Raw genomic sequence first — 12,617 nt, 5'->3', positions numbered from 1 at the left:
TTTAAATCGATTTATATGTCAAGTTGTTTTTATGGACAAAAAACAAAGGTTCCCTGGCAACTCCCCCCTCCCTTCCAACTTTTCTAAAGCACCTCCCCATTTTGATCAGCTTGAGTAAATTTGGAAACCATTCAAACTTTCTCATTTAGGCTGGCCTTTGAAGGTATATCACTATTGTTTGCTTTATCTATCTTTATCCTAGGACTGTTGGATTTGCAAGCAAATCAGAAGCTAAGTAAATAATCTAGCCATTAAATTCAACATTTTGAGGACTTGGCACTGAATATGTTTGAGTGAAATCATTAATGCACTGTCTGTCTGTATTTAGGTGCCAAAAGGTTTGCCTTACTTCTCTGTAGACTTTGGCCTCCAAGATGGTTTTGCTCATGTCATTGAAGATCAGTACAAGTTCCCCTTTTACTTTGGAAAGGTATTAAAATATTCAGCTTCTGTTCCATAAGAGTTTCCTGTGTATTTTCTTAAGATGTTTGCTGTATATATTGGCCACGTGAACGCCCAGAGTCACCCGTTGGGGGAGATGGGCGGCATACAAGTTTGATAATCAATCAATCAATCAATCAATCAAGCTTGAGAATAACCTGTAGATAAAAACATTGTTTCTTGTATCTGTGATTTAATTGGTTGTTAAAGCAATTAAGCAAAGTTCTCACCATGCAAAATGAAAACTGTCAATATATATTTCCTTAAAGGAAATTACTAGTAGGATTTTTTTAAAAAAAACTAATATATTCTGTGTCTAAAAGTCTCAATAACAGGTTTATGGAATAACTCCAGATATGTTACATAGTTCTGCAGGTGATGGACTGGGAATTATTTTAGTTCAAATCTATATTCCACCCCCAGCCCCCCCGTGGCCTTTGGGAGATCTAGCTTGCATAAAACATTTTAATGTGGTAGCTAGGTAGATGACTCATCTCTTCTTAAAATGCAAAGCTAGAATGATTTTTTTCTCCTGCTTGACACTCTTTGTTTGAACAGGTGTGGGTTTTTCTGGTTAATTTAAGAAAATAATATTCTTTCCTATTTTGAAAGGAAATAATTGGTGGCATGCTAGATTTGGAGCCACGGCTTTGGAGAAAAGGACGACGAGAAAATTTTGAAGACCAGAGAAAGAAAGTGTTGCATTTTGCTCAGAAATGGAAACTGTATGACTTTACTAAAAGTAAAGAGTGAAAATATACAGCAGATGCTGATATATATTCAATCACTGGAAAGCTAATGAACCATCACAAACTATAACATTCTTTTTATAGAAGAACTCATGTTGAAAATAATAAAGATGTTTTCCACAGTGAACACTGAGTGGCAAAGTAGTATTTTAGGGAAGAGAAAAAATGGATTGAAGCTAAGATATTTGGGTTATGTACAGATCATGTTCAGATATACAATATGTAGATATGTGTTTGAAGAAAATGTGAAGTCCTTAATTTGATGGATTATGAGTGTGTTTTGTTAGCAATATTCCTGCCTTGTATTCTTTAATATTTTCCTGTTTTACATTGTATATAGTCCTAGCTTGTCTTGGCAGATAACAACGTAGTAAAGGATTTTTTAAACACTCAAAATGGTGACCTTTTTAATGCTGTACATTTAAAGTTTTAAAAAATATTCTGTTTAAATGTTGACAATTTGGGGAGATTTGGTCTGAGGCACAGTATTGCAGTTTAAAAGAAAACTGAAGTAATGTAAATTCTGCTGGAAATAATGGAGTTACTTTTGAATAAATATGTACTAACATTTAAACACAAAGGAAGACAATATTTCTAAAGCGTTGTTTCTTAAGGAAAAGTCAAGATTACGAAAGACTTATCTCTGCACTATAGAATATTTGCTGAGAATTTTGATCCCTATTTTTTCTTTAGTAAAGAAGGGGGTAATTGTTAAAGATACCTTCTTCTCCCCTTAATCATTTACAGACTGTCAGAAAGATAGTAAAACAGGTAGGGATATTTTCTAAATTCAGAAATAACCACTTCCAAAATGTTGTGAAGAAAAGTGCAGGGACACAAACCTAAAATGAAACTGAACCCCTAGAGAAATGCAGTATTTTAGGACAGAAAAAAACAAAAAACAACAAAACTTCCATATAAAGAATTCCCTTTGAACTATGTGGTATATATTTTCCCTGGTAACCTTTGCTTTCCTCTGGGAACTAAAGTTATAAGGAGAAATAGCTTGAGATCCCTTTTGAATGTGGATGGTGAAAGTACGACTGCTTAGAAAATGTATTTCCTTATTTACCCCCCCCTTTTTTTTTGCTGATACGACACACAACTAGACTATTAAAACAATTTTAAATTGTGACTACTTAAGAAACATCAGCTGCAATCTTGAACTGCCCAGCCACATGCTTTGAAGGGTCTTAATCTAATGTAATCTAATTTTGTGCCTACAGTCCTATTTAACTAAATAGGTGTACATACAGAAATTTGGGTGAACTTTTCATCTATAAACCATAATTATGTGTGCCATGTTTTATAAAAAGGAAATCAATAGAGGGTAAAGTCTTCATTAGATACTTACAGTAAGTCCCAGAATTTTCAATGCCAGTATTGCTAAGATATAAACTCACATTTTTCTCTACTCTGCTTGAACAATCTGACTCTCCAGAAAGCTGTGAAATGCAAAGCCTGATCTCTGTCACATGTGCCCCAAGCTTTTCTTCCTGTTCTCTCTGGGAAGAAAAAAGGTGAGGTTTTGGCTTAGCTGTAATGTATACAGGAGTTGAAGAACTGGTTCTCGTGAATTGGAACCTACTGGCTAAATAACAGCCCTGAACACTGGGAAGCATCATTTGTGACAAGGGCTACAAGCACAGGTAGTCCTTGGGCTACAATGGCAATTGGGGCCAGGATTGCCATCGCTAACCGATGCGGTCATAAAGTACAACCTCATGTGATTTCATTGCTTAGTGATAGCAATCCTGGGTAATCCCAGTTGCCATCATAACCCCAAGACATGCGGGTCTAAGCCGAAAAGGTGGGATTCCCAGGTAAGGAGCATGTGGGAGGGCCAGGGCAGGCCATGCACAAGGCCAAGAGAGGGCTGGGGCAGGCCACACGAGTGGCAGGAGAGCCTGGGAGGGCTAGCAGAGGCTGTGCACAGGTGGGGAGGTGTTGCAGGTGGGAGAAAAAGCAGGAATGACTTACTTGAGTGACTTGCAGCCTTCCTTGGCAATTTTCCCACTGACTTTGCTTGTGGGAAGTCGGCAGGAAAAGTCACAAATGGCGATCACATGACTGTGGCTCCCTGCCATGTCGTAGCTGTGAGCTGGGCATCCAAGTGCCCAGATCGTGATCATGAGCCCAATCACAGTGCTGTGATGGCTGAAACCTTGAGGACCAGTTGTATGTCCATTTTTTCAGTGTTGTAACCTTGAACAGTCGCTGAACTAATGGATGTAAGCCAATGACTATCCGTAGCCCCCAAAGCCTTAGGTATGGCTTTTCTAAATGTGACTGCCTTGGAAAGATCATGTTTAGGTTTTGCTCTGGCCCTCTCTGGGGAATGACTAAGTGTGGCTTAAGAAAGTTTTATACCCCTCCTGTAAAGGGAAGGGCTTGAATTAGCCAACTGGGTGTTGTAAACCAACATAAATGATGTTATATCTGTGGTTAATGGTGTCCTGTCCAGTGGCCAGATTAAAGTTTCAGGCAGTGGAATGAGTAAGTGAAAACCAAGAAAGGAACTCAGATGGCCCAGAATTCATGAATTGCTTCCTATTGTGACAGAAATCAAATATAGGGAATGAAATAAACATAAGCTGAGATGGGGACTTTGTAATAGTGATATTATAGGGAAGCGCCCATTATAGCTAATCCTGTACAGTGGTACCTCGGTTCACGAACTTAATGCATTCCACGATTCTGGTCGCAACCCGAATTGGTCGCGAACCGAATCAAACTTCCCCATAAGGTTCAATGTAAATAAGGTTAATCCGTTCTGAACCATATGTATTTTTTTTTAACCACAAAAATATGAAACAAAGTACAGTACAGTACAGTATGAAGAAAGAGAACACTAACCTTGCTTGAGGTGACACCAAAGAGCTTCACAGCAAATGTATGTCTGCGGCCGCAAACTCGCCTAGAGGAAGCCACGACCACATGTCAGAGCAGGGAAGGTGGCCGCGGGTCGTGTTCATCACCCGATGCAGAGTTCATGAACGGAAGCAAAATTTTGCAAACCGAATTGTTCATGAACAGAAGCGTTCGTGAACCGAGGTATTACTGTATATGTAAAGGGTGCTCCAGAAAACGGGAGAGCTGAATTTATGAGAGAAGGCCTCTTTTCCAGACACACAAGATTCAGAGGACACTTCAGTCAAAAGCTGGGCAAGAACTTTTTTGTCTTCCAACAACAACATTAAAAACCTCTACCTCTTAGTGACTAAATTAAATTAATTAAATTTGCTATAGCTGGCTACTTTATTAGACTCTGGGTGTCTTAGAAAATCCAGAAACAATAAAAGCAAGCATGCATAAAGACACACACAGGGCAGCCTGAATTAAATCAGCCAAAACAATAAATCCTACAGGGCTCCACAAACACCTCAATAAACCCATTAATCCCAGGTCTGGGAACAAAGCCAGGTTTTAAGGACCAGGACTATATTATGAAATTACATAAGCAAAAAATTACATTAACTGAAGGTATAACTTGATTGGGTATGTTAGATGAGAGTTGGACATTCTTGGAAAAATAAAGTACTCCAAAATATCAGCCCCAAATCATTCTATCTTGCCTGATTCAGAAGCATTGCATGCACATAAGGCAGCTTCAAAATATGTTTTTCTGGCACAACTGGGATTTTTATAAATAGATTCACTTGCCCAATACTAATTGAAAAGTGGTTCTGGGTCAGAGTATGTACTCTCTGGGACTGTCATGTAATCAGTGCATTAAATGATCATCTGAGCACAAATACATTGTGTGTTCATTTACATTAAATTTGTCCTATACATTGGCTGGAGTTTGATGACCTGAAGTTTTCCTCCTTTCTTTTTATTCATATTTATTTATTTATTTGTCATATTTCTATGGCAGCCAAGTGACTCTGGCAGCGTACAACAAAGCTAAAAGCAATGAAATGCATGTCTCTGTACTAGGGCAACTTAGTGGTAAGGAGGCTTCTTTGGGTAAAATAAGAAATTTCAAAAGATTGGAAAGATGTTATGCATTACTGGGAACAGCTTAGCTCTCTCTGGTCATTTTACGGAGTAGTAGTTTCCAGTGACCAGCTGATACCAGAGTTTTATCCTGGTGGGGAGGGGGTGATTGGTATAGGTGTTCAATGCAGCTAAGTGTCAGCAATTGAATGATCCAACAAAGGAAGCTCTTAGGATATATAGGTAGTCCTCATTTAGAGACCACAACTGGGTCCAGCAACTCGGTAGCCAAGTGACATGGTCTGTAAGTGGAAAATCACATGACCGCAATTGTGCTTACCATTTTACTTCAGCTTTCCTTCGCTTTACAACATCAGAAAGGTAAGACCCCAAACAGCTGGGTGAGCCCAAATGGCAGGGAAACTCGATGAGGAAGCTGGGTAAAAGGGCAACTCTCATAGCCCTTTCCCCCACTCCCTGGCCCCTTGGAATGCTCACCCAATGCTCGGATAATTAGCAAGAAGGGAATTCATGTTTGTATTTACATTCATTGGAGAGGAAGGGACTACAAGATAGTAAGCAGGCACACAATGGGGAATACACATCAGAAGGAATGTGCTGGCACTGGCTTTTTACCTAGTGTGCTCACAGCTCAGAGCCCCTACTTGGGAGGCGAACAAAAGCCAAAGGTGTGAAACTGATTAAAGTCTTGTCAGTTTCAGGCAGCAGCTGCCAGCTGCTAATTAAGGTCACAGAGTTAAGCTTGTTAACTTGCAGTTAGCACTTTTTAGGGATGCACTGTGGAGAAAAGCAGCCCAGGAAGAGATAGCTTGTTTAGGCAATCTCTGCTGTGGAAGGGGGAGAAAAAAAGAACAGGCCAGGCACAGGACAATGCTTACTGACTGTGATGGCAAACATATGACTCAGAGATGCTGTGAAGGTCATAAATGTAGGCATTGGTTTCAGAGTTATTTTGTTGTCACTGTCGTAACTGTGAACAGTCGCTGCCTGAGGCAATCACTAACTGAGGTCTACCTGTATGAATAAGCAGTTAACCTAACTCTAAGGAAATATTATACACTAAAACCTCAATTTTACACACACATACATTCAGTGGACTTTGGATGCAACAGACAAAATCTGAATGTGGAATATTTTTCCAAACAATGGACAAACCTCATTGATTAATCAGTCTGGAAGATGTTGGTAAATTTTACTTAAATTTAGATTTAATGGTCATTGGATTTTAACAGATACCTGTTCCTCCTGCACTCCTGGTTCATAAAATCAAGATTTCTACTGCATTGGATATTCCCAGGACCTCCTCCAACAGGTGGAGGAGCTTCAGTTCCTGTTTGTTCCTATACTGGCTTTAAGGCTATACACTGGGTGCCTTAAATGATGGCATGAATTTACATTTTGAGTTTCACTTGGACATGTTAAGTGAGTCACACTTAGTAGTTGTTCAATGTGTACCAGCTACATTTCTCTAGGATCTTAGACAGAGGTAGGAGATCTTAGACAGAAATAGGAGATCTCCTGGAGATCTTTGGGTTTAGGTCCAAGGACTTTTATGTGGAAATTCTGTACTGTATCTCTGCTATACCATCCAGTTTTTGATCAGTAAGCTTTCAGATTTCACTGCAAAGTATATATACACTGCAAAGCTTTTCAGTGAGGTATACAAACTGAATTGATCTCTACATGTAACTCTGTAAATTGAGCTCAAACATTTGGGGTCTAAAGTATGCAAAAACAAAGCAAATTTTATCCATATTTCAAAAAGTCCTGGACTTCCAAGGAAACAATGGTGGACCGAAGATGACAATGGTGGACTGAAGATAGCCATGGCAGAAAGAGGAGCTGGTAAATGGATCAGTTTCTTAGAACCCCTCTCCAGATCAAGGAGAGGTCTAGGATCACCCACACGTTTGCTCTATACAGAGGCTTGCCTGCAAAGAGACTGCAAAATAGTGATCTCTGATGGGTTTGAGAGCTCTGGGAACCGGGGGAAAATCATCTTACCTAAGCTGCAGCTCGGCGCCTTAAAACACACTGGGTTCATCCACTTCCTCTCTTAACTATCTTAGGAAATTGCTTGTTATTGATCTTTTGGATGTTAAGAATCTTCTGAAGGGCAAGTTTCATTATGCTGGGAGAGCTTCCTTCTATCCTGGATGAGAGAAGTTTCATGTAAGTTTAAGGATTAAAAAGAAAAAAATTAATTTTTGGAAAACAGCAAAAGAGGGACTAGAATGTTGATTTTGGAAAGTTAAGGGGCCAGACAGACTTGAAAGAACATTTCCTGTGGGGTGTTTAAAATTTAATAAAAGTATATATGAAGTTTTTGAAATTAACTGTAAGAAATCTTCCTGTGGGAAAGTTCTGCTGATTGGAAAATAAACATATGAGAGGACTTTGAAGGTTGAAGGTTGAACTTTGAAGGTTGACTAAAGGGAACCAGAGAAAACAAAGAATTACAATTAAAGGAGAAGAAACCTTTTAATACAATGGAGCAATATTATCTGACTATAGAAGAAATTAAGGCTGTCTAGGAACAACCTACTCAGAAATTACTTTCAAGATTGCCTGCCACTATAAAAGTGGATCTAACCGAGGCTATAGAAGAGGAACAGATTTGACTGGATAAAATAGAGACTGAGGCTGACTTGAATGTGGATTTGAAAATGGATTTTTAAAAAAGCCAGATTACAAGAGTGATCGGGACAGAATACAGGATAAAAATGTACCTCAAAGTTACATGGAAAAGCTGGTGAGAAAGTGAATATTTTGGGTTTCAACTTCTGAAGGCAGGCCATCACAAATTCAGCAGATCTTCCTGGAAAACCTTTATATGTAATTCATTCCTTACATACACAGGCACTTGGATTCCTCTCTATATAATAAGTCTCTCCTCTATATGAAATAAATCTCAGTTATTACAATATCTTCTGAAGAGACACATCAGTGCAAAATCTATAGAAACGATAAAAACAGAGCATTTCTCATTACTGGAATTCTTGGGTTGTCCTGCCCCCGAAAGATTGCTTTTTTCTTGGAGCAACTTTCTCATTTTCTTGATTGCTGTTTAAAAGCGTCTTCTGCTATTTGAACCATTTATTTCTCAGGAGACCATTACCTTGTAGTGAATTGAAATAATAGATCTTTAGGTGGTCATCTAACACCTGTAGGAATAAATGGCCCTTGATCCTGGATGCAGCTGGCTGCTGAACTGTGTGTGAAAAGCAAATGTCCTTTTTTCCCATTAAGAAAAAATACTCAAAGTAAAATTTTGAGTATGGGAATTGTAGGAACATTTTACAAGTATTGTATAAATAGCATCCTTGTTATTTGTTTGGCTGAATCCTTATATGATCACGTCTGTTCCTGTCTAAAACCAGTCTTCCCCAATTTGATTTCTTTTGGCTACACTGGGAATACAGTTCCTGTCCTGGGAATTTTAGTTCTACATATTCTGGCAAAGCCCAGACTGAGAAAGTCTGCTTAAAATCCTAACAGAGGTCAGTGGTGATTCATCACTGCACTAGGCTAAGGTTCACTCATTGTTCTAAAGGGGGGGTTGCTTTAAAGTATTGTATGAGATAAATCACAACTGGGTTGACAGAATACGCTTAGCACTATGGTTTGCAAACCACAGTGGCTAACATTGCACATAATACTCAAGCTGGGATTTTTTAAACCTTGATCAAAAAGAAAACAACAGCCACAGTGACCTACTTTCAACGTAACATTAAATCATAATGAATGGGTTCATACATCTTTCTTAGTTTATGTGGCAGTTACAGACCTACAGTAACTATATAATACATAATACCTCTAGAATAATAGATTCAGCCCTCACAGTGGCACTTATTAGGTTCACACAGCTCTGTGTGTGTGTGTGTGTATGTGTGTGTGTGTGTGTGCCTTTGAGTCAGTCTTGACTCCTGGCTAACTGCCTGGACAAGTCCCTGCAGTTTTCTTGGCAAGATTTCAGAAGTAATTTGCCATTGCCGCCTTCTTAGGGCTGAGAGAGAGAGACTGGCCCACGGTCACCCAGCTGGCTTTGTGCCTAAGGCAGGACTAGAACTCACAGTCTCCCATGTTCTAGCCTGGTGCTTTAACCACTACACCAAACTGGCCCTCTCACACAGCTTACTTAACCATTTAGTTAAATAATTAGTTGTACTAGTTAACATTGGTTAGTCCAGGGGTCAATGCCTTGAACAAACTTAGAAAATGGGTTAATTCAGGAATCAAGATAAGTGTGTTGTGGGAATGCAGCTATTGGCAGATACAAATGAGAGAGCAATACTACATTCATATCCTATTTGTGAGTCTCCCAGATGCATCTAATCGACCAGTCTGGGACCAGGATGCTGGGCAGATTTCGGGTATTTGAATCTGCATCACCCTCTCTCCCATGACAGGATAGCCCTATATGAGCAGATGCGACAATAAAGCCAATTCAATTCAAACCTTTATTGACATTACAAACCTTAAAATACAAGGTATTAGCATATCATAAGGATGACAGCAGGAAAACAATACTCAAAGAAGAGTTTGGTTACTTTTCCTTTCGAACACTTCCTCCAAGAGCTTAGCAACAATTTGGGTAATCTCAGGTAGAGCATCACAAAGCAAATACTGGCAGGATGACGCAGGATCCACATCGTTCAGAGGGTATTTGCCCTGCAACGGTCTTAGAAGCAAATCATGCCAAAGAGACACAAATAAGCAACAGTCAAAAATGATATGATAAATTGTATCTGGGCTGCCACAAAGACAGAGCCTGTCATGGATGGGAATGCATTTATACCTTCCAAGCAGCACCTTAGAAGGAAAAGCATTCACTCTAGCCAAGAAAAAGGCCCTTTGCTGGGAAGGTAACATGAGATCGTTGAAATAATGCGTCATCCTGCCCAATTGATTTTCTACACCAAGCATGGCAGGGGAGCATACACGAGGTTGGGCTGGTCTGAATTTATGGTATTCTAAGTCCAAAAGTCTCTGTTTAATAGTGCTAAATACAAAGCTTTCATCTGAAAAGTATAGGTCCTCAATTGCAATTGCAATCCCAATCTGTTTAAGCTTGGATATAATATGTCGCGACCACAGCGAGATGTAATTGTCTTTTTTGAGATATGATAGCAGACTTCGAGGAGCTGCTCTAAATAAGATTCTGAGCCAATATTTAATGGTTAATATCCAGGCTTTAGTTTCGATTAAACTTTGACCATTTCTAGGCAGATTATGGGATAAGAGACGCAATTAGGAGCCCCTAAGAGCTGCCTCAGAAAGGAAGCCTGTATACCTTCCACTTTAGCGTTAAAAGCTCTCAACCAAAGAGGGATACCATAAAATATTTGAAAGAGAGATTTGGCTTTAAATATCCTAACTGCTGCCAGTAGAAATTGATTGCCTCTTGTAAAATAGAACTGTTTGATCTGGGCGGTGGAACAATTGGCTAAATGAATTGACTTATTACGACGAGTTACCCAAGAAAGATTATAGCTAAAAGTAATGCCAAGGTATTTAAAAGTTTTGACTTGTTCAATTTCTATACTGCCCATAGACCATCTCGCCAGGCGCCATTTTATAGCAAATATTATTACCTTTGATTTGGAAAAATTAATAGTAAGTGAGTTACTTTGACAATAATTATAAAATGCCTCCAAATATCTTTGTAAGACCACCTCGAGCAGGAAAGAACTGTGGTATCATTGGCATAAAGTAACAATGGAGTAGGAAGACCGCCAAGACTGGGGGGGTGACCATTAACTAAACTAAGGGAGTGGGCCAAGTCATTCGAGAAAAGATTAAAAAGGTGAGGGGCAAGGACACAGCCCTGCTTAACTCCCTTCTGCGGAGGTATTGTCTCTGTTAAATGACCCTTAGTTGAATATTTAACTTGACAAGAGGTGTCTGTATGCAGTTTCTTTAGTAGGAACAGCAGCTTCAGGTCTATTCCTTGTTTCTTCAATTTAGACCATAGTACATCCCTTGGAATTGAGTCAAAAGCACTTTTAAGATCTATAAATGCTGCAAAAAACTTTTTCCTTCCTAAATTCAGGTATTTTTCAATTAGGAAGTAAGTGTAAGACAGTGGTCAATCACAGAATTTCCTTTGAGAAGCCTATCTGTTCAGGCCTGATTACATCATTTGTATACATCCAATCTAGTAAACGGCGTTCAAGATGTTTAGCATAAAGCTTGCCTAAAATAGATAAAAGGCTGATTGGATGAAAATTACCGGGCTGGTCAAACCCACCTTTCTTGTAAATTGGAATTATTATCGAATTGAGCCAAGTGTTCGGAATTTTGCCGTAATGATCAATGAGCATAAATAAGGAAGCCAATGGCTGGGCCCACCAATCAACATGTTTTTTGAGTAGTTCAGCTGGGAGCCCATCCAGACCAGGTGATTTCCCCATTTTTAGGTCAACAATTAATTCAATGATTTCGTCTGTGCTCACCAGAGGCCACAGTGGTAAATCTAAGGCAGTGGAATCATCTTCCTCATTGTAGGGAGCTACAGGGGTGTCATACAATGTTGAAAAATGTGCCACCCATTGCTGAGATGTAATAACAGGAGTGGCAAAAGAGGAATTATCACAGGAATTGCTCAAAGTAAGTTTCCAAAAAGATTTACTATCCTTGCATTTGATAGCCCTATACAATTGGTCCCATTTACCCTGAAAAAATATATTTTTTTTCTTAATGATAAGGTCTTGGAAGCTTTCCTTATGTTTTAAAAATTTGTTATATTTACTAAAGTCCCCAGCCTGACATAATTCTTTAAACATGCATCTCAATTTCTTTTTCTGGATATGGCATTCCAGATCGAACCAAGTGGAAGATTTTGAGACAGCTACCTCAGCAGGTTTAGCTTTTAGACTACATTTGCTAATTAAGCAAGAGAAGATAGAAAGAGCATCTTCAACCGAAGTTGAGTTAATTAGATCCACTCGCCTGCTGATAAGAACAAATGGAATGCTTAGCAAATGATTCAGTGTTGAGCAGGGAGCAGAATCTGTATATTAGAGTAGTTGTATCAATGAAAGTGGAGTGAATGATTGCAAGTCGATGTGAGAACAGAGGGAGCTGCCTGGAGAGGTTCCCTCATACCCTGAAAAGTTAAGGTAGATTTCTTTTTCAATCCAAGAAAAAATCCTGCTTCTATTATCAAAAAGGCAAGAGTAAATCTTAATGTGGATTACAATTTAGTTTCAACTATAAGACTGTAATTGGTCAGAATACATATCTCTGGAAAACCCTCTAAGTTAACAGCAACAGGGATTTGATTTGGGACTTGGAAAAAGCAAGTGCAAAAGCAAAAGTGGAGGAAGGACGATGACTCTTGGCAAGCGTCCAAGGAGCTTTGAGGAGCCAACTCTATTACCAGCTGGCAAACAAACTAAGATAGAAGATTTTTTACCTCTAATGAGGGAGCTGAGGATTTTGTTGTTGGTGGTGCGGCTGATTGTT

At 39.1% G+C, this 12,617-nt stretch overlaps 1 protein-coding gene across 1 annotated transcript in view; it reads left to right on the top strand.

The window, feature by feature from the left end:
* CWF19L2 (CWF19 like cell cycle control factor 2) overlaps positions 1–1,315 on the top strand; it is an 86,902-nt gene extending 85,587 nt beyond the window's left edge. Inside the window, exons 17-18 of the mRNA XM_088140635.1 lie at positions 329–430; positions 1,054–1,315. Of these exons, the coding sequence (XP_087996761.1) occupies positions 329–430; positions 1,054–1,194 (243 nt within the window). The 3' untranslated portion in view covers positions 1,195–1,315. The remainder of the gene's footprint in view (positions 1–328; positions 431–1,053) is intronic.
* Positions 1,316–12,617: the final 11,302 nt, after the last annotated feature.

The sequence above is a fragment of the Python bivittatus genome, unplaced genomic scaffold (genome assembly GCF_059951505.1).
Source record: "Python bivittatus isolate LINGU-HERP-01145 unplaced genomic scaffold, Pbiv_v1 ctg000340_np1212, whole genome shotgun sequence".
Taxonomy (NCBI): domain Eukaryota; kingdom Metazoa; phylum Chordata; class Lepidosauria; order Squamata; family Pythonidae; genus Python; species Python bivittatus.
This window is presented reverse-complemented; position numbering and strand designations above follow the sequence as displayed.